Source organism: Tigriopus californicus, chromosome 3 (genome assembly GCF_007210705.1).
Source record: "Tigriopus californicus strain San Diego chromosome 3, Tcal_SD_v2.1, whole genome shotgun sequence".
NCBI classification, from domain to species: domain Eukaryota; kingdom Metazoa; phylum Arthropoda; class Copepoda; order Harpacticoida; family Harpacticidae; genus Tigriopus; species Tigriopus californicus.
Window position 1 is genome coordinate 4,096,005 of NC_081442.1, and position 25,549 is coordinate 4,121,553.

General features: G+C 38.4%; 2 protein-coding genes across 2 annotated transcripts in view; both read right to left on the minus strand.

Annotated features, from left to right (window-relative positions):
* LOC131878434 (uncharacterized) overlaps nt 1–4,111 on the minus strand; it is an 11,105-nt gene extending 6,994 nt beyond the window's left edge. Inside the window, exon 1 of the mRNA XM_059224409.1 lies at nt 3,983–4,111. Within this exon, the coding sequence (XP_059080392.1) occupies nt 3,983–4,061 (79 nt within the window). The 5' untranslated portion in view covers nt 4,062–4,111. The remainder of the gene's footprint in view (nt 1–3,982) is intronic.
* A 5,512-nt stretch (nt 4,112–9,623) lies between these two features.
* LOC131878436 (uncharacterized) lies at nt 9,624–20,903 on the minus strand. Its single transcript, XM_059224411.1, has 9 exons — nt 20,739–20,903; nt 18,103–18,260; nt 17,874–18,036; nt 12,868–13,010; nt 12,579–12,704; nt 12,156–12,265; nt 11,170–11,313; nt 10,006–10,107; nt 9,624–9,935 (listed from the first exon to the last, which is right to left on the minus strand). Exons 1-9 carry the CDS (start codon nt 20,761–20,763, stop codon nt 9,815–9,817), a joined length of 1,092 nt encoding a protein of 363 aa, XP_059080394.1. The 5' UTR covers nt 20,764–20,903; the 3' UTR covers nt 9,624–9,814.
* Between the last annotated feature and the right edge of the window lie 4,646 nt (nt 20,904–25,549).

Here is a 25,549-nt window from a genome sequence, read left to right on the forward strand (position 1 = left end):
TATGTGTTGCTTGAAATGGAATACCACCCCCACCTCAAACGTGTTGGTGCCTATGTTTTGGAAAGCTTATTCGCAAATTTTTGTATAACTTTGTTTGATTTTTTATACAAATTTGCTGTCAATAAAGACCATATTTATCTGCAAGTTTTGTCCGGCCTTAGTTTTTATGCTAGGAAAAATAAACGGGACAGAAACAAAAATCCGAAACGTTTTTGGTTAATATAAAATCAACGCATTTGGGTTATTTTAAGCAACATGAAAATGACATATTTGAGCCAAAAATCCAGCATATTTTGTCGGAACCTAGTAATAACGAACTACAATCGCCAGGTCTTCAACCAATGCATTCAGTGACAAACTCCCTCAAAATCCGGCCACGCTTGCCACTGAAAATGCACGGGTCCACCAAAATTTAAGCACCAGCTGACGAATGCAATAGTTTGCATTTCCCCCCGCGCTATGCGAGGTCAAGACATTACATGGGGATGATTATTTAGGATATGGGTAAATTTGATGTGCACATTGAAGTCAAGGTGACGATGGCTTTTCAGACATGCAGTTGAATACACTGAACATTTTAATCCCGTGATTCCACGACTATGTTGACTTTCTTCAAATCTATTGTTCAACCCCATGTGGATTATGGATCTCTTGTTTGGGCACCAATAAGCTCTGCTGGACATCAACGAATAGACAAGGTCCAACGAAGTTTTACACGAAGTATGTACGACATGCGTAACCTCTCCTCTTGGGAGAGGCTAAAACAGTCTGGGCATTATAATACTCAACGAAGATATGAAAGAGATCTTATTTTACATGGTTTTTAAATGCATTCACAAGCGTTGCTCGAATCCGGGAGGAAATTTTAACAAGAATGACCGTAGGGGTATAATGTGTGAGGTGAGAGTTGGTTGGAGCTCAATTACTCCAATTTGTAAGTCGGGATTTTTACAAAGACTACCGAACTTTGTTTTTCCCAACGAGTGGAATAATTTCAACCCCCCAGATATCGGTCTAACAAGGATAAAATTCACCCAAGCAATAAGAGATCATCTCATACAGAAGTACTCCATTGCTCCTTGCAAATTCAATAATTGTTATGTATGCCAACAAAAATCCTTAGAAACGGTTTTTAATTTTCTTTTTCATGACGATTATTCGCCGCTCGATCTCATCAAAAATCTTCATGCACCAAATAAGATTCCAAACTTATTCATTTTTCTCCCATTCCTGAAGTGTTTCGCAGTTTCTAGTAGATAGATGTTTTTTCTCTGTTTGTCATGTTTTTCTTTCTAATTTTTGTCTTGGTCCCCTCTTTTCTGATTAATTCGAACCGATATGATTTCCTTCCAGTCTCTCAATTTCATTTTGTATTTCTTCCAACTCACGTTATATTGTGTTGCAGCTTGGCTTCTGTGACATTATTGACTATCGATGTCGTCTTTAACTTGGCCAGGTCGTGGTGAAAACAAGCTTTTGCTTACCCAGAACCTGAGGAATTACATACTAATGAAATTGTTGATATTTTAAGACGTTAACTCAAAGATCAGATGCCGACATTGTCCAATCATGATCAAAGTGTTCCTGAAATAAATCTGTCGATCTATTTATACATAAAATACAAAATATGCATGACATTGATTCCAGGTCACAAAAACTGCATGCTTCAATTTTCACTTCAATCAAACAGCAATATTAAAATCCCTCTTGGAGGTCACTAGATCACTCTGCACAGAATGAATGGGTTAGCCCTTGTGTCCTAATTGATTAGAAGAACCATTCATTTTGTACCCTTCTATATATTGTCTGACCCTATCTTTCTATGGAGCTGAAATTTGAAAAAGGGATTGGCAATGACCTGGGGGCCAGTCTCACTTGAAGGCAAATGCAATGCGTTTGCTCACTTCTAAATTGTTAAATCTAGTAGACCCACATCCCAGTCCAAAAAGCTCCCTGCACGTCCATGTATTCCATCCAGTGGTTCATGATATGGTAAAGGCATCGTCATAGCGTTGAACTTTTCAACCCATCAAGTTTGAAGAGAAGTTTCTCTTCTAACAAGGAGGTATGGCCAGGCAATTGATTTAAAGATACCGTAACTGACCATGCTTTTCAAACCTGAACTTGAAAAACATTAGGGAGATGCAAGTAATACGCATTGAATTTCAAGTTTTCTTTGGGGATGACGAGTCAGATTTTCAAATTGAAAAATAATATGCCGATTTCACGCTATGACAATCGACCAATCACAAACATTGATTTTTTGGGGCTGTCATGGTGGTAAAACAAGAACGTCTTGCTGCTTTTTTTTTAAGTCGAGACACTTATCCCCAAAATTAGAAAAGTGTTCCAGTGCCTTCGTCAACTAAATCATGAACCTTTAGAGTGACGATAATGGGTTGGGGAGAGGGATTGGGGAGGAAAGTTCGGGGTGAAATACACAATAACAATCTCCTTGAGGACAAGTAGTCTGAGACGAAGGGGGAGACCGCCTTTTTTCCAGATTGTTCCCCTCTTGACTATCAATTGCATTGTAACAACAAGGCCGTGGCAAGACTTCAAAATCGATGGCTTCACCACGGTTGAGCTTTTGAACCTTGCTTGTTCGTCTAAAGGGCACACTTTAGTAAACTGTGACAGAGAAATATACGTACGTCGAACTGACATATGTCGCAAATGTAAAGGCGACAAGGAATTGAAAATATATTTCATCGTCGTTTTTGCTCTTTACCTTGCTATTGCTTTCCAGAAAACAAATTACTCTCGTTCTCCCAACTTCATTAAGAGGTAAAATTTCTTGATGAAGTTCATCTTTCGTGGTGTTTGAAAAACACCCTTGCTGACTTATTGACTGACCACATTTTTATTTTTGAGGACTTTCTTAATGTTAATGGGAATCAGCTGGCAGTTTTGGCTTGCAGTTAAACATAAGGTTGATCATGAATTTTAGTCAAGAATTTGTCCACCATGTCTGACTTAAATCAGCCTGTATCAGATGCATTACATTTTCGCTTGAAAAAGACATTTCTGTCTTCATTTTTTCATCAAATAACACTCAACCAGTGTCCTGAAGACCTTAAAGACTACTGGTCAAATGTTTACCCATTCTACAACCCACTGACCAATTTCGATGGTTTTTCAATGTTATTGGCGTCCTGGCCTTCTGCATCTTTGCAATGACTATTTGAAGTGAATTTTCACTGATCCAACAACAAGGGGAGGGAAAGAACAAACCATCTCCGTAGGCTAAGTTAAGACTGAACTTAGTTTGGCCATTTTGGAGTAAAATGCTTTTTTTTGCAATTCGTACTTTAAGATAACCTAAAACCTAGAATTGTTCATTCCCTTTCGCCATTTCAGAAAGAAATGGTGACCTTTGCAATTTCAAATATTACGCGGGCACTTTTGTGTCATCAGAAAAACTGAAAGATGAATTTATTGAAACAAATGAATACTTTTCTTCTTGTAAATTTGGAATCTTTTGATTCTGTTGTAAGTATGAGTTTACACTGCGATTTCGTTTTTCGTTAAAGTACAAGAAACATGAAAAGTGCTTCAAGCAGCCCAATGAGCAAAATATTTATGAAAAAAAAAATGTGCGAAAAATTTGCTGAAGCGATTGAACTTAGATCACAACATAAATCACAACATTTTTATCTTTTAATAACCTAATTCAGCAATTCCGTGATTTAGTTTGGCTAAAGATCACAACTGAAAGAAACAAACTATTTTGACGACTTTCATACCTTATTTTCCAACTCGTACTATTTCTATTCGTTTGTCGCTTGATTGCCATGTTCGAGGCTGGAACAGATATCTAAAGCTCTAAGTACTATTTCAGAATTTGCGAAATGAGAGCAAGAGTTGCTAATTTAGGTCTTTACCAAAACATTAATATAAATAAGCTTTAATAATAAACTTTACTCAAAATCTAATCCGAATATTACAAAGAATCAAACAGAAGAGAAAAGTTTTGAGTTACCTCCGAAAGCATTTGCCAACGCCATGTTCACTCGAATCACAACTTCAGAGGTTAGAATGCAACTGACCGTGGAAATCATGAGGCAGATGCAATTTCGTCATGTACGCCAGTCAACGATTACGTGCGAATGATTTTGCATGCATTGTGCTCTCAAAAGGTACGAAAGGTACCCTTGAATCGGTGTCTTAGGCCAGGGGTTCTTTCAGCATATCAGCATTAGGGTTATACATAAGCGAGTCCTAAAGCAAAGACTCGAGCCTCAAGGGTCTCTGGTCGCTGAAGCAAAGACCCGGGCTGAAGTGCTACGAGTCTTTCCGCATCAAAGTGGATTGAAAATGAACCGCAAATCTTTGCTTAAAAAGTTGACTCTCGGATCTCTGTTATGTTAATTTTGGTTTGAAAAATGAGCTTTGGTTAAATAGCCACACTAAGTACTCAAGGGAAAAAAAACCAAAAAACTGGACGAATTTGAACACAATCATAAGCGTTGACAAAAGTAGTAATTAGAGATGGGCAAAACTACAAAAGGGTGCAGAAATAGTCGAAAATGTAACAAAATGTGCAATCAAAATCAACAGTGAAGACACATAAAAAAACCTTTTTAAGGGAGTTCCTATTGAAAAAACGCATTTTCTAAAAAAGCCAAGTTTTGCCTTAACTTTGGACAAAATTGACATGAATTTGTTTTGAATGAAATCATGGAATGGTTCCCTTACTTATTTATCCTTCTTCCAGTGGTAGATCCGCGCCATTGGTCTAATTGCAGAAGAAATGATATTGGTTTTTCGTTTTAAAGACTTGAAAATGGCACTTTTCATAACTGTTTTCACTTGCTTCTCTATGATGGTGTGGCACCCGTGACAATGATCGGGTAAACTCCTTTTGGCCCTAACAAATTCATGATTGACGTCAAATGTTCAAAATTCAGGTTTTTCCATATCTATTTTGGGGGCAGCAAAAAGAACAAATTCTAACGACAAGAATGCGCTAAATTCAGCCAAACAACCACTTTAGGCCAAATATGCAAAAAAGTGAAAAGGAGCAAATTAAGGAGAAAAGTGTAAATGTGCAAAAAAGTGGGATTTAGTGAGAAAAATTCTTCCTATACAATTTGGCCCTCCTTAGTAATGACTCACAAGTCATATTAAGTTTGCTTCAAATCATTTATAATGATTCGTCAAGAGACTTTTGAAAATGACTTGAGTTTTTCAGAATCTCTAAAGAATCGCGATTACAAATGACTCTAGTTTGATGAGCCATTGCAACGACTCTTCAGATAAAACGTCCTGACATGAATCAGTTTTCGCGTATCTTGGAATTTGACCCTCATGGATTGGCCAATTTGTCGTCAAAGTAGCACTGATATGAAGCAAGCACTGACAGGGCAAGTATTCCGGTGCTTAACTTTCCCAAGTAGAAACTTGCCCTAACTTGGGTTTGTACAGAAACACTTAAGGGGAAAATAGTGTGGCCAAATTTACGTCAGGGCAATATTTCTACCAGGGCAAATTAAACCAACTTGTGCAGGACTAACAGTAATGTGCACCGACAGCGACGCTGCAACGTACTTATGGTTCAAAGTTTGGTTTGTTTCTGGCAATCTGACTTCAGTCACGAAAAAAAGAAATCCCCATTTTGCGGTTTTCTTGAGCTAATTATATGGGGCCCCTAGTTTAGCAGCGAGTCTTTGCTTGGGTTAAGCTTGCACAAGTTCTAGTGCTTGGCCTAGCTTTGCTTCTAAACAAGTACAACTTGGGTGTCTGTGATTACTTGCTACTTGCACTTTTCTCATCAGTACAAAGTAGGCTGAGGCTGATTTCGAAGGCTAATGAATCAAAACCTCAACCTCTTATTGCTAACTTAAAGTTGATGGGCTAACGTATTTCAAAGTGTCGGGATAGACCTGTTGCTGTGGGCGACTCAAATGGGAAGGTTTAGACAGATGCACTCTTTTGCTTCGCTCTGCAATTAAGGAATGAGCTTTTGACGGAACCTTGAAGAGTCCATTATTAAGCCCAGTTATCATATCTGACTATCTGAATTGAACACCATTCGTATTTTGGTTGTGGAAAAAGCGAAATGTTTCTTGGGAAATGCACCACTTCTGAAATATCGAGACATAAATGTAGCATTTTGACTTATCTGTTTTCTCTGACAAATAGTGCTGGCCCAATGATTTGCCTCCATAACCAAAATCAGCCCTGCAGATGTAACATAAAGATAGTTTTGTGCATATTTTGACAGGCACGAGCCTTCCTAAAAACATGTACACATTGCAAAATGTGGTTGTTTTTTCCTTTTTTGAGAAACATGTTGACTTAATTGCTAAATAAAAGACAAAAAAACAAAAAATGCAAATTGATATGAAGGAATTTTTGGCATACCGTTGGTTATCCAATATCTTCACATGAAAGGAGTTAAGAACAGGATACAGAAGATGCAGTACTGTAGGCCGGGTTGAAATTCCCAAGTCAAAAGGCTCCACAAAAAGTTCACCCTCCAAGTACGAAAAAAAAAAACAATTTCAGTACTTTGATGCCAGACATCAATATCAAGGTTCATCGATTACTATGTTGATAGAAAACGCCGAATTTCAGGACTTTTTCAATGAAAAAAAAATCGCCTTTTTTGGAAATTTGTTTAAACATTACCGGCGTTTCAAAAAATGACCCAAAAGGGCAAGATAAGTAAAACCAACATTTTATCTTTTCATTAAATGTTTTCCGAGTCTTTTTCAATTAAAAAAGACTTTGCTTTTGAACGACGAATTCGTTTTTTTTCTTTCAAGTATTAGAGTATTTATTGCGAAAATGCCTCATTGGATCAGTTTTTTTACAATATTTGTGTTGGCATGTAATCGAGTTTTGTCCATTTCTGGGTTCAAGGAACCTTCGAAGTATTGGCGGTCACGCACCTTTGTCCGGCTCCAGGCCAAATGCCATCAACGACGGGAGCTGACAAAAGATCTGTTCAATCTGGCTTATTCTCTTCTCTGCAATAACCAAGAGTTTCATCACTTACCTTTACCCAACTGTGTCTGTACCGTCTGCTCTCACAGGTGCCTGTCAATTTACAATGGATTTTGTAGTGGAAACAAGTCTTGGTGGGTGCAGTGGCAATGTGTTGGGCATTTTCTTGTGTACCTAAACTGCCAAAGATAATTAATTTTCGAAGTTATTTTTGTTTGGTACCATTCTTGTTTGGTGGTTAGTGCCTTTCAGAAAAAGGGGAAATCTTTCGAACTCCATGAACCATAGTCAGCACTTATTCTCCATACATGCATTCAAACTGATAGAGAACTTCATCTCGCCTGATATTTTTTTATGTCGACGATCAGAAATGATAAAGCACCCTGTCAAATGGTATTTCTCGTCTCCTACAGAAATTGACCTAAGCTTGAACTCTGAGGTAATCATGGGTTCTTTGCGTCGCCAAGAAATGCATTTTCCTTTATGTCCGTCCGTTTTTTATCCTGGATGTTAAAGATATTCATTTTCATCTTGAATCAAGCCTACACCGATCCTCACTACCTCGTTTTTAAGACTGCGAGACTAAAAGAGACGGAATGCACCTTGACACAAAAGTTTGACGTTGTCGTTGCCTATGACAACCTGTGGTGCAATTGAACCGTACAGTGAAAACTTTCTCCCTAGATGGCGCCCTGTTATGGGTACGACTATTTATGCCCTGTTTTTGGCCCTATGGTTCGATTTAGAATCTACAAAAATAATCCGGCATTTGATCCCCCCAAAAATAAAGTTATCATTCAATGCAGTTAAAGAGTTTCCTTGTTATTTGTAAAACGAGTTAAAACAATTTGAAAAAAATGTTTTAGCCGCTTGGTAGCTTTGATAGCTATTGATGATTTGAATAAAGATAGCTTGGTCAATTATAATGGACACAGAGATTGCAATTACCTGATTCATTTGAGATTGTGAATTGACACTCCAGTCAATACACTCGGAGCGAATGCAGGTCTAATGTTCTTCAACAATCAGGTTTGAAGGATTTTTGCACTTCAGCTGAGGAGAGTCACTCAACAAAACTTTTGTGAAAAACCTTTTGTTCTTGGCATTTTTTTTCAAACGATTTTACGCCTATAAAGGGGGTGGAATTCCCGGTAAAAATCTAAAGACGTGAATTGCCCACTGGATAGAGGGCAAGGTCAAGCACGGTAAAATATCTGATCCTGCAATGAATTAGAATTGGCAGATTGAGATTGATCCTTGTACGTAAGGCTGGTCTGGAATTGTGTCTAAAAACTTATCGATGTCTTCTTTAAAAGATGGCATTGGATCATCTAAAATGTAGAATTGTCAAAGGCAGATGGGTAAAAGATTATATAGTCCAGGGGCTCTTTATAGAATAAACGAAAATTTTATTGCTTTGATTAGCCTAGTTTCATTATGAATAGACTGCACCCCCACCTCACACTTTATACCCCTGCGGTCATTTTCGTTAAAATATATTCCCGGATTCGGGAATCGTTTGTGAAAATTCACCCAGCTACCATATCATTAGGGCGACTAGGCGTTCGATTGCCACTATATCCACCTCTACCCTGGACTAGAAACCTACCTTAAATTGGGCCAAAACACAGTTGCCATTTGCAGTGTTTCCATGTCTTCAACAATGCAGTCATCTTTCCTGTAGCTACAGACAATGGACACTGAGACATTCAAAGGTAAACTATGTAAAGTTTAACTCCTACCTTTATTTTGTATGTGAATAGGCAATTCATTTGATGTCTAATTTACAAGACAAGCAAAAAATACGGTCTTCAATTGGACAATCTAGGATATGAACAAGATTTTTAGAAATGCGTTTCCCAGCATCTTATAAACTTGAGCATAAAGTCTGTCAATAAAATGATCATTGTTCTCCGGTATAGCCATATACGTAATGAAGTCTCAGGTGCTGCAAAATTGGAAGTTAATATTGTGTTCAAATTAGCGTTATTGTGTCATGTAAACCGTAATCATTATATTTTGTGTTTATGTCAGAGCTAATCTTTTTCTGTTGAGAACAATGCTTCCATTTTTTGTTTTTTTTCTTCTAATATTTGACTATCAAAAACATGTCTTAGGCCTCATTATGCTACAAAATTAGCTTTTTTCAGAACCGCCCAAATTCTACTATGCTATACCGGCTCTATTTTTGGGTTGCTGAAAATAACCTGCCCTGGAATGAAATTTCGCGCAGTGAGCATTTGGCCAAATTTTTCTACTAGCAGATATTGAAGATAATGATAAGCAGCAGATACCATCCACGAAGTATTAGTGAGTAAGCCCCTCGAAGAATGCCAAACTCAACGAAATTGTCCAGTTAAAAATGGGTAAACCCTCGTCAAGTTGGATTTACCTCACGGTTTAGTCCTACTTTGGCATTGTTTACTGTCAAGTTGTTAAGACCTGGGGGCTTCTTATCAATGGAAAAGAATACGTATACATAATTTGAAAGAAGTTGAGGTTACACCTAACAACTCTACTGTGCAGATCCCATCTTGAATATGCTTTGCCCATTGAGAGCCCAAGAAACCCATTTATCTCTTATTTTGATAGTACTGCGGACTTGACCTGAAACTATTGGAAAAAGTCCGTGGGAAAAAAAGGAACACAAAGTAACTGCAGCATTTGAAAATTTTCAGTTGTATTGCTAAACATCAGACTCACAACTACTGTAGATAATGGATTGATAATGGCCTATAAAAATTTGATATGGACTTGCCAAAGGCACGTTTTCAACCAAGGCTTGACAATAGATTTTGGACCGATACGGTGAAATAATTGGACAATAGATCCATTCGAATCTTAGCTCCCAAACAACATGTCTTTAGATACCACCAAAATTTTGATCGATAATTGTTTGACAGGTTCCAAAGTCGATGGTCTTGAGCGATTCACTGACCGTAGGAACAAAGTGCATCATCTGGATCTCACCCGCAATCCAAAACCTGAAAGAACACGGGATACAGCGTCAACTTTAATGTTAAGTCAAAGAGACATTAAAATCTGACTTCTTACAAGCTCACTGGATTTGGATCACTTGTTGGAATATTGGTGGAAACGGCTTTGTCACCGATAAGTACGGTTACAATGGCACCACTGGATCCTATTTCAGGGTCTCTAAAGATTCAAGATACTGTGTTATCGAAGTAAATCGTCTTTTGGTGAGATGAAAGAAAAAGATAGTTGATGAAAAATGTCTATGAATTGTTCATAAATGAAATTGCTGACTTTGATATGAAACAAGTTGATCAAAACCAGGTCATATCTGCCTTAACAATCACATTTGAAATGGCTGAAATGGAATGGGATGAATGCGAAAGGCGGCAAAGTCTGACGCAACGACACAAACCCGTGCCCCTTGTAATTGCTCAGTGGTAAAAACTTTAAGTTTTGACGGAAATTCCCAAATACATCTTGGCATTTTTCTGCCGCAGAAAACCAAAGGGAATAACTTAGAATATCGGTAGAAAAATGCCAAGATATGTTTGGGAATTTCTCTGAAAACTTGATAGGGATTTTTGAACACCGTGTGCTGCTATGTAGTCTCAAAAGGTAGCTCAAACCCTCGTCAATCCAGGCTAGTTGGAACAATGAGGTCCACCTATTTTCTTTCTGGGCTTCTCCATTGTCCAATTTGCTGCCCTTAAATATTCGTAGGGAGTATGTAGGTATTGTTGATCCAGTAGCAAGATTTAAGTCAGACTTGGACAAGTTTTTGACTAAAATTCCTGATCAACCCTACATTCAAGGGCTAGCCAGATCCGCCAACTCTAATTCGTTGGTCGATTATATAATATATGAAAATAAAAGTGAAGTAAAATAAACATTCTTTTCCGCGTTGATCTACTGGGAAATCCATTCAGAGTAGCGATAAGGTAATCCGCAAATAATTGAATTCATCTTGATTTGGATTACAATTCAAATTGTGTCACGCTGAAACCTTTGTGTCAGGATTGCGTTTTAAGAAATGATGCGGCAAGCTTTCTTGGAATGTTTGATGCTGAACTATATAATCTGATGGAATCACAAAATTTGATATTCACTTCAACACATGGCGCATCATCAATAATACTGTAAGCTTTTGAGGGCGTTTGAGTTGAAAAAAGGCAAAGTAATGAGCAATAAACGGGAAGTATATCTTGATCTCGAATGATGTTGAAATTGTGTTTCTATACTTACTCCTGGTTGTTGTTAGCGAAGATCGTAAGGGTGTCTGCTGCAGTAACGCCAGAAAAGGTCAGGATTTCTACTCCAATATCCAAAATGGTGTCTTGAGTTAATTCAGCAGCTATGGTAGACGACCTGGGCTGCCTCAATGAGGGGCTGAAAATGAAAGCAATAACAAATGCTGGTCCTGGGAGGCATAACAGAATACTTATATTAACTTCATGTGTGCTAATGAAGGATCCGTTTTTAAGACTTTTGGAAATTCGACCAGTTCAAAAACGGACATTGAATTGTAATCTAAAATGGCATCTTTACATTATAACTTAACGGAAAAGTGAGCACTATTTTGGGTTACCAGAATGATGATGCAATTGAATACTTTTCAAAATGTAAATCAAATTTGCTATTTTGCCTTCCAATCTTGACATGTATTGCAATATTGTTTGGCCAAATCAATAGTTTGCGATAAACGTGGTAGTTTTGGACAAACATAAAGGGGCAAAAAATATTTTTCTAACAGCAAATTCACGTGGAAAGAAGTTAACTTTTTGGATAAATGAGAATTATCAGATTTGCTGGAGGATTCTGTAACTAAAGTTAGGCCGTAACCATTGGTTTACATCCATTGTTAGGCATACATAGGGTACGACCGGCTTGGGTTTAATACTTGATACATACTTAAATGTACTCCTTTCGTGGTTGAGGAGTAGTCGCCGAGCAACTTTTACTCGTCGACTGCAGGTTTACTACTAAGGCATACCTTCATTCAAAGAACCCAGAAACAACTATTTCATATAGATGCTCGCTATCCTCTTAACACCCGAGCTAAAGGATTTAGAAAGGGGGCCTAGGTTGAGCTCCTTTGCACATTCAAACTGTCAATGGTCTGTAATTTTTGCTTGGAAGTGAAAACCATGTCATTTAATGCGGTCTAGATTTAATTGGTAGGTATACAGTTAAGTTAGAAGCTGAGGAGATCGATCATAAAATGCAGCTACCTTAAGCAAGAGGTTTCGGCAAAGTTCAGCAAACAACACTCAGAGGTTATGGCAGCGATATCGAAGTCTAGGATAGCATCTGTCCACGTGAGCATTGCAACCACCTCTCCCTGAAAGTAAAAAAGCACGTTTCTCTTGAAGTAAATTCAGATGTTTCAATTCAGAGACGATGCGCTGTATTTCGTCTTTGAAGTCACATGACCCTCGTTTACATCGAGGGATAACGGAGATAGCTCAGGTGGTGAATTCACAAGTACCTCGATTACACACACTCGCAACGTTCCTTACAAACTGAATTTGTCCTCCCCGGTGATCTCTTTTTTAAATATTGTAAATTCGATTTCATAACTGTGGAAAATTAGCTTTTATTTTTTTAGGTTTGTGTTTAGCTCATGGCCTTGGCCTTTTGAGTGCTCAATTTACCTCTTCCAAGGGTTTAGAAGCCAGCATTATAACAGGTGGATTCTGGGCTAAGGGAACGATCGTTTTTTCGATGGTAATCAATCCTTGCCCACTCAAAGTCACCGTAATAGGAACACCAACTTGTACCTGAAATGATAAATCCAACCAGGCCGAGTTTAATTGTGATATGTTGTGGCTTGTCAAAGAAGCTCGCTTTTCACTCATCACATTATTACCATCTCTGGCACTGATTGTTTAAAGCAAAACTAACACTTCACTTCAAAATGACTAAAAATCATCCCATGCTTACCGCAGCAGCATATTTTCCTTCCGCATCCGTTTCGCCCATTATTGTCGTGGACGTTTGACGAGCGACTGGTTCTATGGTTACTTCCAACCCTTCCAAGATTGTCAGTTCATTGAGAGGAACAGCTTGCAAGTCCAACCTCGTTACTAAAAAGATAAACATGAATGTGAACCTACAACAAATTGGCCTAATTCACATTTCAATGAACTGTCCTTCCCTCTTCTTTTTCCTTCAAAGGTGCTAAGATAACTAAAATAATGCGTCAAAGAATTTCATCATTCCTTGATCAATACTAAAGGATTTTGATTTTGCTTTAGAGTAAACTCTCAATTTTCAATTAAATTGAACAGAAATTGTTATTGTTAGGGCAAAAAATGATTGCGAAGTACGGAAAATGAAAAAAAAAAATCAATTGTAAAACTGTCATGGAAAAGCACTCTTTTTGAAATATCTAATGGAGACCTTCCTTTGTAGAGACTTTTGCTAAACGGATTTTCTTCATACTGATTCGGGCTAAATATAGTTGAAAAGGAAAAATATTTGGACTGGATGAAAAATGAATTAGGTGAGATAATTGCCAAAACGAGAAACAATGAATAACAACCACATTTATGGGCTCTTACATTTGGCAGTACAGTTCAAACATTCTTTTTAGAGATCCGTTGGAAGAAAGCAACGTCTTTATAAAGCCAACACCTCTCATCATTTTCACAGACCTTGGTCATTCCGGAGCGCTCAATATGTCTGTCAATCTGCTTAACAATTCTCATCTTACGAAAAAGAAGGAATCGTTTGGTCCCCCGTTCTTTTGTGTTTGCGAGGCCAAAGGTCGAACAACGCATAGACCCTGAATCATTTCTGAAATTCATGCTTCACTCGTAATTGTTAGTCAAACTCCACCGCTTCGTAATTGCACTCCTTTCATGACTTTCATGGGGGTTTCTCGTTGCGACTGGTTTTCATTCCCTCCTTCCTCTTCGGTCAAATCAAACTCTTTCGAGAATCGAGAGTCGCCTAAAGCCGTTGAAATTTCGTTCAGATCTCCCCTTGTCTACTCTATTGCATTGGGTTTTGGTCGTTGATTAAGCTTGATGGGAAACCCCTACGCTTTGCATGTGGGCGAGGGCGCAGACCATGGAACCATTGAAAAGAAGGCAAAGAAAGGCAAAGAAAGGCAACGGCAAGGTTCTTGTACTTGTTACAACTTACTTCAATAACGGTGGATCAGAACTAGTGGAGCTGATTTTTTTTTTGTAGCTAAGATTTTACGGATTTTGTAACCGATTCAATGTAAAAAATGTCATGTCTGATTGATTAAAAGCAAACTATAATATGAAATGGTCAAGTACAATAATAAAACTCTTGGCCTACCAACGAATTCATATTAGCAGATCTATGAAGCCCCTGAACATCGGGTTGGTCAAGGATGTTGGACAAATGCTTATCTAAATGATAATAAATTTACAAGGGAGGGTCAGATCTAACAAAGACTCACCTCAAGTCCGACGGGAAGAGGTTAAATGGCTTTGGACCTCATTTACTCCGTAAGCTTTCTTCATTTTCCATTTGATTTTCTTTTGATCTTTTGTCACTAAGGGCTACCCATGCCACCAAAAAAGTCTTTCAAATGAAGGATATAGGTGTAGTGCTCCAAAATAATGGAAAGTTCTATGAGGTTATTCAGTTGAAAGTTGGCAAATCTTTTCTAATGTGTAGATGAATATATCACATGTTTAAGTCCAGATAGTATCACAATGCTAACGTCATACAAAGCGATTTCTTAGCCACATTTTGAATATGCTTCACCCATTTGGGCTCCAATGAGTTCAGCAGGTCTGCAAAAGGTCAAACAAGTCCAAAGATGTTTCACTAGAAACATCACAGAAATGAGAGAGCTCTCATATTGGGAGAGATTAAAGAAGTGGCGTTGTACAATGATCAGAGCAGGTACAAAAGGTATCTAATACAGTACTTTTTGAGAAATATTCATGAAATATGTCCCAGCCCAAGTTTTAGGGTCAATTCTAGTGATCATAGGGTCTTAATGTGTCTTTTGAGAGCACCTTCAAGCCCTCGTGAATCCAGGCTTGTTCGAACAATGAAGTCCAAATCTCTTCTTTCTTGAGCTTCTTCATCGTTTAATGTGCTGCCCTTAAATATTCGAAGGGACTTTGTGTTAATTCAGTAGCATCCCTCAAGTCAGATTTGGACACTTTTTTGATCAAAATTCCTCTTTAACCTTATATTTAAGGGCTAGCCATGTCTGCCAACTCTAATTCAGGGGTGGATTTAAGATGACATGAATATAAAGTTCAATAAAATAAATACTTTTTTCATTCTGAAATGCTGGGGATTCCATTCCCAGTAGCAGTAAGGAAGTCTGCAAATAAAGAAAAATAGATAAACTTGCCACTCCTTTGGTTAACACTCTTGTTTCCCAGGTTTATACGCAGTGCATCATACTCTTGACCTTGCTTGCTTTATGGTCTGACGTCAGGAACAGGTCTCTGAAATTGAGTACAAACCGCACAGTACATTTCCCGATTCTCTTCGTGCGAAGGGGGCTGTAATCCGAAGTTCATCAATGAGCTTGACAGGTGAGGTGACTTGAACTTCTTTAGACTCGACGTGTCTAGCGTTAACAGGAAACTTTCTTGGCCAGATTAAATTGCTCCAAACGCATCATTGAGTGATGAAATTGCTAGCTTGAAACTTGAATTTTTGCCTCACTCCTTGACGAAAAGTTGTGTAAAGAGCGATATTTGTCGTATTCGACTTGGTTAAGTGTTCAGGTGAAATATGTTCAGGGTATGGAGGCTAAGAAGTAATAGACACTTTTTCTGAAACGGTTTCCGTTTCATTGTCCTTCAATGAACTTATTAGGAAACACGGATACGCATTGTAGGTTGAACCAGTGGGATATTTATCATTGCCCAACCTGCGCAACTAACCATCACTCGGTCTAGTTTTTTTTCATGGGCGTTTGTCATGTCCGGAATCAGATTGGTTCTTTGTTTGATTTATTGTGGTTGCAAGTTTAAAGGCAAAAAAAATCCTTGCTAGGAAACTGCACTAATTGTGTCGCCACGTCTCTTCTGTGGGGGTTGATTTAGAAGGCAAGTTTTGTGCTACATGTCACATTCTCCTCACTGCTTTACTGCATCAGCATTTTGTTCGTGCTCTATTTACGTTTTCAACAAAGAAAGGATAAATTTGCCTTTTTTTGATTTGATCATGTTGTTACATCATGTACAATGGTTCAAGTCTGTATCGTTCGCCAATGAATTCCAAAGAACGTAAATCTAACCTGATTTGTACATTGAAATCTGCTTTCATCCCAGACCCAATAGACGAGGACGTTAAGATCAAGAACTATCATTTCCATTTCTTTTCAAAATGTTACATTCTGTTTAAATGAAACTGGCCTTGTGGAGCTAAAACTACGAATTATAGGTTTCAGCTCAATCTAACAAGAACTTCAAAGGTTATGCAGAATTATATTTTTACACAAAAATGAATGAGCTAGCCCTCATATGGAATCAGAGGTATACGACTTATTCATTTTGTGCAACGATATCTGACTTTTGAGAGGACTGTTCGTTTGATGAGCTGAAATGCAAAACACATGCACATAATAGTTTCAATAGCTTGAAGAAGGACTCCATTCTCGTCTTTAGCACTCCCGTCCATATTTTGGTGGCCCAAGTCAAGAACTCAAAACCGTTCAAAATCAAAGTGACCATGTTAAACCAAGGTTTTAAGGTCATCACAAAGCGTAGAAAAACGTTTTTCTGTGTTTAAAATAGTTTTGTATGACGCCAAGAGTAATTGTAATCCAATGAGAGTAACGTTAGAAGAAATGAGCAATGAGTTTGATTTCCCCAGATTTATTCGTCCGGCTCGTCGGGTAGGTTTGATTATTTGCCCCAGTATAGAACGAGTTGGTTACTTAAAGAGTCTAAGATTTCCAAAATGCCTGTATCGTGCCACTCTGGTCAAGTGGCTTCTAAGTTGTCTTTGGTCAAAATTTGAAACTTGTTCGAAAAACGTAAACTGAATATTAGTGCTATAGTAGTAATCACTTCCGTGAGAACGATTACAACTTTCCACGAACAAAGACTATACAAATGATCCCACACAAAAAGTAACAAGTTACGAACAAAAAGCTCCTTGATCTGAACCTTTTTCATTACTTTTCACATGACCTCTGAATCACTGACACTAGGTTTTCTTCACAAAACCTGTTCCCTCCATCCAGATGAAAGCCAAGGATTTTTATCGTACCATTTAGGACAGCCTCGCTTCCACCCTTGGTTGCATCGTTTCGAAAATACATACCGGTAATGGGTTATACCAATGATTTTATGTTTTTTTTGTAGGGACAATTTTTTTCTGGTTTGGTTTAAAGGGTCTCATCAAGTGCTAAATAGTTGGAATTTGTTGAAGAGTGTGCTGTGGTAAATGTTGGTTGCATGCCATGTTATAGCCTATTGTACTTGGACTCAATTACGAAAAGACCATTGCAGATTAACCACTTCTTTTTAACTTTGACAAAGCTGCTTTTTGCCTTTTTCAGATAGTTGACATTTCTTAACGAAAGATTGAACATCCTGAGTTTTAAAGGGCAAGAAACCTGTTTTCATTTCAGCCTCACAGACAAACCCTTGTTTGAAGAGTCATCCATAGAAAAACCCGACGGAAAAATATTGCTTAAGAGATTTGGCAAGCATGTGACTAATTTTTTGCCACTTGATGAGCATTTTCTAACTGATATTATTTGAAATAATTATGTCGCATGGAATTTAACATAAAACATCATTGAATGTGGATGTTGCCACGTTGATACGTACATCTGAGAATGCTCTTTGTCAATTGAGCATGAATTGAAAAAAATACGAAATCTTAAAGTCTCTTATCCTTCGACTTCGTATGGGGAGCGAAATTTCAATATTTGTTTGTTATTCCCTTTGGATCATCCAATGGCAAATAGTCAGTTAGGATATACTCACATTGAGGGCCTGTCGGCATAACCAAGCCTGTTGTTATGACTGGTGGGATTGCATTGTTGGACTGAGCTTCTGCTTCCAGAAATCTGTTATTATTCTGCTCGTTCACAAAGTTGCTGTACAAGCCCACAAGAATGGTCACGGCCAAAGTAATCAACAAACCAATCTACGGGAATGGGCGAGGTTCGATTCAGAATGTGTTAGAAAGCTGAAGAAAACCTCGGGGCCTTACTGGAGCAATGACTTGAATCAACCCTTGACGGTTTTGGGCAGGAGTTTGAGCGCCGAAGGGTTCTTTGAACGATGGTGTAAATGAAGGACTGCTTTCAAACGGCTGCTTCCATGGTCGTTGATGATGGTATAGATCATTGTGATACGGAGCTTGGAAATCTAAAAGAGGAAAGTCACATAATCATGGACGAGAAAATAAATTCCATCATAAATCATTTTCTCTAGGATCAGGTAGTAACCGGTCTCGAAAGCTAAAATTAATTTCACTGAAAGCGTGGATTTGATTATATTTGGAGCGTTATTTCTCTATTTGTAGCTCTAGCCGTCGGCAACTGTATCCCGGAGGTACTAGGCGCCGCCAAACGTGCTGGAAAAGTTTGACAGAATAGCGATTTCTTCAATAAATGTTGCTTTTTTTGGCATGAAGTTAATAAATTAGATTTAAAGAAACATTATATGTTCAAGACACCTTTGAATATTTCGGCTTTTCATATCATTGAGTTAAAAATGAAGTCCAAGAAAGTCAAAGAATAGAGCATGGAAAGGTAAGCCAGTTAAATGTGCTGGCCAAGCCGACTTTTTGAAACCCGAACTTGAATGACCTTCACCCATAGAGAGTGACGTCCAATGAATACTCGGTTTTGTGTTGTAATACGGGATTTTCAAGTTGTCATTTCGACTTGACACAATCTAAAGCCAAATATTCGTCAAAATCTACTGTTTGTCCACTAGGTACTGGAATCTCACTTTCAAGCCACGCATGAAAAAGGTTTCCCAGTGCTGTTTGGTTTCGTTTGAGATGATAAGAGCCAAAATTTTCTCTATGAAAATCGGCTTCCATAAAAAAAACCGGAGAATCTGGGAGCGGCGGCGTTGTATCTGCGATGCTATTCAGTCATCTAAGGGTCAAGCTTAGCTACAAATAGTGGCGGATGAATCTAATTAGGCCAATGAGGCAGAAAAACGAAAATAAACCTAAGAAATGCAGCAAGTTTGATCTCCCTTTTTTCTCCAAGCTAAATTCAAGCCCTTAGGACCTCGCCCTAGCTCAGTACATAAACCCAAGAACACAAAAACATTGCTTCTTAAGGCATTGAAGGTATATAGTTTAAATTCTAGAATGGGTGAACACCAATGTTAGCTTAGCCATCCCATGACCACACGAAATGAAATTAAATCACAATTTCGTCCGATATCCTGCTAAATTTAGCTTTTAACCGAGTTACTTGGTAAAAATAGCACTTTGAAAGGTAAATCGCGATCGCTTTTCAAACAAATGACGCAAAGTTGAAATTATTTATGGAAACACATTTGGGTTACGCAGTCCACACAAATGCAAATTCAAAATTTTAGACATCCAACAGGGAAGGGCTTGCTTCGTTTCACGTCCTAGCTTGAAGAATTCCTATTGGCTTTTGTTTTATTCTGCTAATGAAGTTTCCTCCTGAGCAAGTTTCTTGAGTGCAATCGATGACGCTAGATGGACTTGCAAACAAATTGCAGTTGTATGAATAAAAATCAGGAACATCCATGCCACGTAGAACATGAACCAAAGGCTGTTTTAACTTGTAGAGAGCGAAAACGAGTGAAATCTTCACCTTCCTGGATTGTCAAAGTCAATCATCTTGTATTTGAATTGAAGTTGTGAATAGATAGAGAACGGGCCATAATAGATGGAAATTATCAGTTAGGGCATATATGAAACCCTGGAGGTTGTAAATGAATCTTAAGTGAGGTCAAAATTAGCGCTTATATCAGGTTTGTCTATGGGATTAAATCTTACCGGGGCATCTAACGACAATTGAATCCACCTTCAATTTTACTACGACCTACATGCTCTAAGCAAATGGATATTGGCCTTCGAGTTTCATTTTTCCTTTTCGAGAAAAAAAACGACACTAATGAAAGACCCGCTTTTCACTTGGTAACTGAGGTGAGAGGGGATAGCAAAGTAGCACCACCCGGTAATCAGGTAGATGAAGTTCTCAAGTTGTGGGACGAAAGCAGACCGCATTTTTGCTCAGGAACTAGCGAACAATGGGCAGTAAATACTACAATATGGCGTCACAGATGCTTTCAATTCAATCAAGTGGACGATTTCACTTGTTGCATATTTTGTGTTATTCATCAACGGGGGTAGACCCCAGTTTTAAATCGAAAAGGTAATAGATTCGACAACCGGGTAAAGTACAAATTGGTTGATTATTCTGATCTCGAGTTGCCATGAAAGTATTTGAATGTATCGAATATCAGAATGTCTTGTAGGGAATGAAATCAATTGACGGTAGTTAGTCAGTTCAATACAAATATTGCAAAACGGGTCTATTTGCGGTAAGCGCTGTAAATTTCATTTCAAACTCTTCTGTTCTCATTTTGGAGCCTCAGTTTCAAATGTTATCACATCTGAATAAGTTGATAAACAAGCATCGCTTAATCTCGGTTACCCAAGCAAATATTTTTCATTTGATAAGGATTATCAATCCAACGCAGCTTTGGGACAGTTTGTATTAATATAGAAAATATTTTTTCCCCGCACTGTCGTATAGTTATATGAGTCCGACAAAGGGATTTTGTCATTGAAAAGCTTCAAGAATACTAGAAGAATCAGGTTCAGATCGAAGTCAGAATATACCGTACCTCCAGGAGCGTAGAGAAGAGCCATGTTAACACCAAAGCAATCGAAAACCAACAGACACCGGAGAAACTGAAAGTGGAGATGAAGTGGCCAAATGTCAAACTCGTTGGGAAAAATTCCAGCCCCGCGGAATAATTTTGAACCGACTAACCCGGCCCCATTCCCCAATAGCATGTAAACCCAAAGCTTCCCAGCCAGAACTTGATCTGTTAACGTTGACCTCGTGATTCCTGAGTACATGAGGGGGGGGGGGCAATTATCTCATGTGGCTTCCTCTTTTGGCCCTTGAGTTGTAAAGAAGGACAACCATGAAAGTTGTGTCTGAGGGTACGAGTCAGAGCGCTTGGAAAACGGGATCACCGTCTTGGCGGAATCTATCACGTAACGACTTCTTGTAAGCGAACCGAATAACAAATGGTCAAGTTGCCGTAGAACCAACTAGGTTAATTTTATGCAACAGATAGCGTGGAAGCTTCGCAAATTATAGTCATTTAGTTACCCAAAAAATAAGACATTCCTCAATTCGAAAGAGCACTGTTCAGAGTCGGAATGAATAACTGTTGCACTTAGCGTTTTTCCACAATTTTTTTATCCAAGATCTTGACCAACGATCAGAAGTAATCACTTTTATGGAAAACATCAACTTATAACTCCTCAGGGACTATAACTAGGAAGTTCAAAAAACGGAAGATTTAAACATGATCTTTTTCCAATTTTTTTCTTTAATGTGTTTGTCAGCCATTGTAATCTTGTAAATCTTGTAATCGACGTCGAAATCCATCAAAAGCCGTTCATAGTTTATTCTATGCTGCCCAAAGAAAAAAAATGTTTTGATGGACATCACTTTCTTCACAAGCCACCGAAACTAATGATTAAGAGAGTTTGAGTCGGTGAGGATGTATGGCCACAAGTCCTTGAGTCGATAATTTCTACCAGGGAGAGGCTCCGCTTTGTCTTGTTGAAAACTTAAATTGCCTCTCAGATAATTCCTCATCGGCCATGGGAAAACACGATACGTTAGGAGTTGCTGTCGACAATGGTCTCGATCCGAATGCGAACACCAATAAGAAATGGTGGGTCGACTTTGATCGGATACATATGCTCCAAGGCACCGTTTTCGCCTCCTCTGGAACATCGTTATTAGACTCAGTCCACCGAAGTTAATCTTATCATTGCCAAATATCATAAATGTGCCAGGTCGGTGGTGGCTGAGGTTTAATATTCGACCCGCCAGCTTTACTCGTTTTACTTGTTGCGGAAGAGACAAGAACTAGTGCCCTTTTTTCGACTTTTATGTCGTATCTTTATGGATTAGATATTTAATTTGTAAAACTTTTATATATTCAAAGTCTTTACTTGTCAAGCTCCTTTAAGAAAACCAAAACATATCTTGGCATTTCATGGCTCAGATTGAAAATTCTATTCCTAAAAATGAACTAGAAACAATCAGAAAACTATTCATTGGATATTGAGCTAACGCTTTCTCATTTAGCTGTTTATATTATGTTAAGTTTTCAGCTTGATAAGTATGTGATTATAGCAAATCTTTTAATGGAAACCAATCTCAATCTTTTAGTGCTTTTGACGATTCTCTTGTACTTTTAGTTCATTACATTCAGTCAATCCCCTCAATTATGTGCCTTTGTTATACTAAGAATATCTCTTTCATGAATTCAAGGGATATTTTGTAAAACATAACACATATCTTGCCTACAAAACTATGTCGTGCCCATTGAGGGTATTGATTGATTTGACTTTTTGAAAATTACTTGGATCAAAATAAATGTTTCCACGCTTATAGGTATTTTGTTGAAATCAAGATAGCGAATATCGTATTGTTATAACCACAATACCACATGTGCCGTGCATACTGTACCATATACTCATGGGCAAGCTTGGGCATCTTATTGTTGAAATATTGTTCAATTAGTTGCTGTGTTTCATCGTTATAAATATTTCAAAATGTGACGTGTTGCTTGATGAGTTCAAAATGATATAAACTACCGAGTAATCAATCAATCACTAGTTTTCTTTTCAACCTTCCTAGGAAGATGTTTAAGTGTCAAGATAATATGCCAATAGAAAAAAATATTCCCAAATCATTTCATGATTGTATTTTTAAGCATTTTATATCCATATTTCATCACGAAACTGGTTAGCTACCTGTCATTTTGTACTTGATCATCTTGGTATTTTGGGTGCCAAACTTTATATCACCCAAGTCATGGCTTGGAGGATACGTGTGTGGGTTTACCAACAGTCGAAAGGGTCATTAGTCGTTAAGTTAAAACTAGTTCTACGACCGATCTGAGGTTTCTATTTTAGGATCGGTTGAACGAGAAACGAGCAATCAAGGAATAAAAACGCACGCTAACGCTACCAATTTCATGCTTATGCCGAGGCCAAATCTTCGTCCTAGAGAACCTAGTTGACTGATAATAGTGTGGGAAATCAGAAGATGAAGGGGATCTCATACCGTGTAAATGTACTCGTATGTCTCGTCTACAATGAACTTTGGGAGTGGACTGTTCCATGATTTCAAAACTACATAGATTAAGCCCTACATTTTAGGTCCAGTGTGGCCGTGTCAAAGCATGTTTGGACTCTTAAACAAAAAAAAAAGAAAGGCACACCTAATCGAGCTTTACGTACTAGGAAACACCCAATTTATAATAATAATAATTTATTTATTGTACACAGACAGATGTCTTGCATGGATTCAAAGCACAAAAACGTGATGACACAATCACTCGAAAGGAAATCTGATCAGGAATCGAGTTTGAGTTTGCTGATCGATGATACCCAAGTATCGAGGGTTGGTCTGAAATGGTTTGGAGGAAGTTATTCAGGTCTTCTTTGAATTTGGGAAGGGGATTTTTTACCAACATAGATGACCTGCAGGGAGGCAGGCAATTTGTTGAAGAGTCTCGGGCCTCTTTTAAAAAACGAATGGCGCATGATTGAATTCATAGCTGCATTTTTGTTAGTTTCAATGGGTTGAATACATTTGACACGTTTATTATTTCAGTGGACGAAAGTAATGCCCGTGTTATAGGACAGCTCATGGATGAACTTCAAAGTAAGTAGTGCGGCATACCGTTCCTGTCTCCTTAGCAAACATTGACTCCTTTCAGTAGCAACGGTCTTAGGGTATCTGCATAAAAATTGGAAGGTCATTGGGGTACTTTTCAAAACAGTAAAGGTATTAAAGAAAACACGATACAACGCGCCATGTTAGACCAAAACAACGAAGAAAAATGTTTCAAAAAGTCTTTTTTAAAAATAGGAAATCTTAACGTGAGAAAATTAAGTCTAAAAACAGTTTTTTTCGGCTTTAAAAAGTATTTTTAAGCATATTAATGAGTAAAACTGTGACAGCTTGTTAATTTTCAATGCTACATAAACCAAAGGAATAAATGAATTGGATATCGAATTGAATCACTTAACGATGAACTATTAAGTTGCAAAAGTACGAGGGACATCTCAAAACTTGCTACTTCAATGTCCCAATACAGGTAGGTGTAGATGTTGAAGTCGATCCCAGTAGGAATGTTTACCCAAAATTCCTGTGATTTGTCGAGTGAAGTGCCGGAGTATACTCTCCATTTTGTTCAACTCGCCAATTAGATATGAACTCCAAATCAATGAGGCGTTATCGAGATGGGGTTCTACCATTGATTGGTAGGTGGTAACCATAGCCAACTTATCCCTAGTTTTGAAGGTGTCCAATGCTCATCCTGCCATCTGAGCAGGTTTAGCTACCATCTCGTTGAGGTGAAATTGAATTTTTCATCATCCTGAAGAGTAACACCTAGGTTAAACTTTCATATTAGCTCCCTCAATGCCAATGCAATGAGGAGGGAAAGCCGATGAGCCATAAGAATTTGAATCCATTTAGTTTCATGTTGCTCTCGTCGACCCACTTGTATAAACAGCAGTATAGAGGTCCTTTTGAAGAAGGGAACAATCTTGGTCATCTCTACCGATGATGAGGTTGGTGTCATCAGCATAAGAAGAGATCATGCAATTCTTCACCAGGCCAGGTAAAGTGAGGGATGTAAAGGTCCGAGTATTGGTCCGAGAATTGTGCCCTGTGGAATGCCCGAGGTGAACTCAACTGGGTCACTGAGGAGATGGCCCACTTTAACCCTCGGTTTCCTTTTGTGAGGAATGACTTGATCCTTCTTAATAGACTCTTGGGGTTATTAAGGTTATCGCGCCTATGCAAAAGGATGCCATGGTCCACCTTATCGGAGTCCTTTGCAAAGTCCAGGTAGATGACGTCCACGATATCATTTTTTTTAGTTTGTCACTAATTCTCTCACATGTTCCAAGTGTTTAATAAACTGGGTAGTTGTACTCATATTAGAAAAGAAACCATGTTGATGGCTTGGGATTTGGCCATTTTGGAGTAGATGGTACAATAGAATTCTTTAATCACTCTCTCATACACTTGGCCAAATTTGATGGCAATGAGATGGAACGGTGGCTGTTTGGGACGGAGCGATCCCCACCTTCGAAGATGGGAGTGATGTGACCCATCTTTAGCGAGTCAGGAAAACCCCCGAAGTTGACGGACTTTTCGATTTAAATGGTCACAAGTGGTACTAACTCGTGTGCACATTCTTTGAGAAAGGCCAGTTATGCCATCAGGTCTGGACGAGCTTGATCGGCTTAGTGAACCTATTGCTCTAAGGAGATTGTCTTCCGTGATATTGATGTGAGGATCCTCTGGGGCTTGGGACAGGTCGAAGAGTGGCATGGGCCGGGGGGGGGGGGGGAGTTATCCTTATGTATTGTTCGCTGAGTCGGT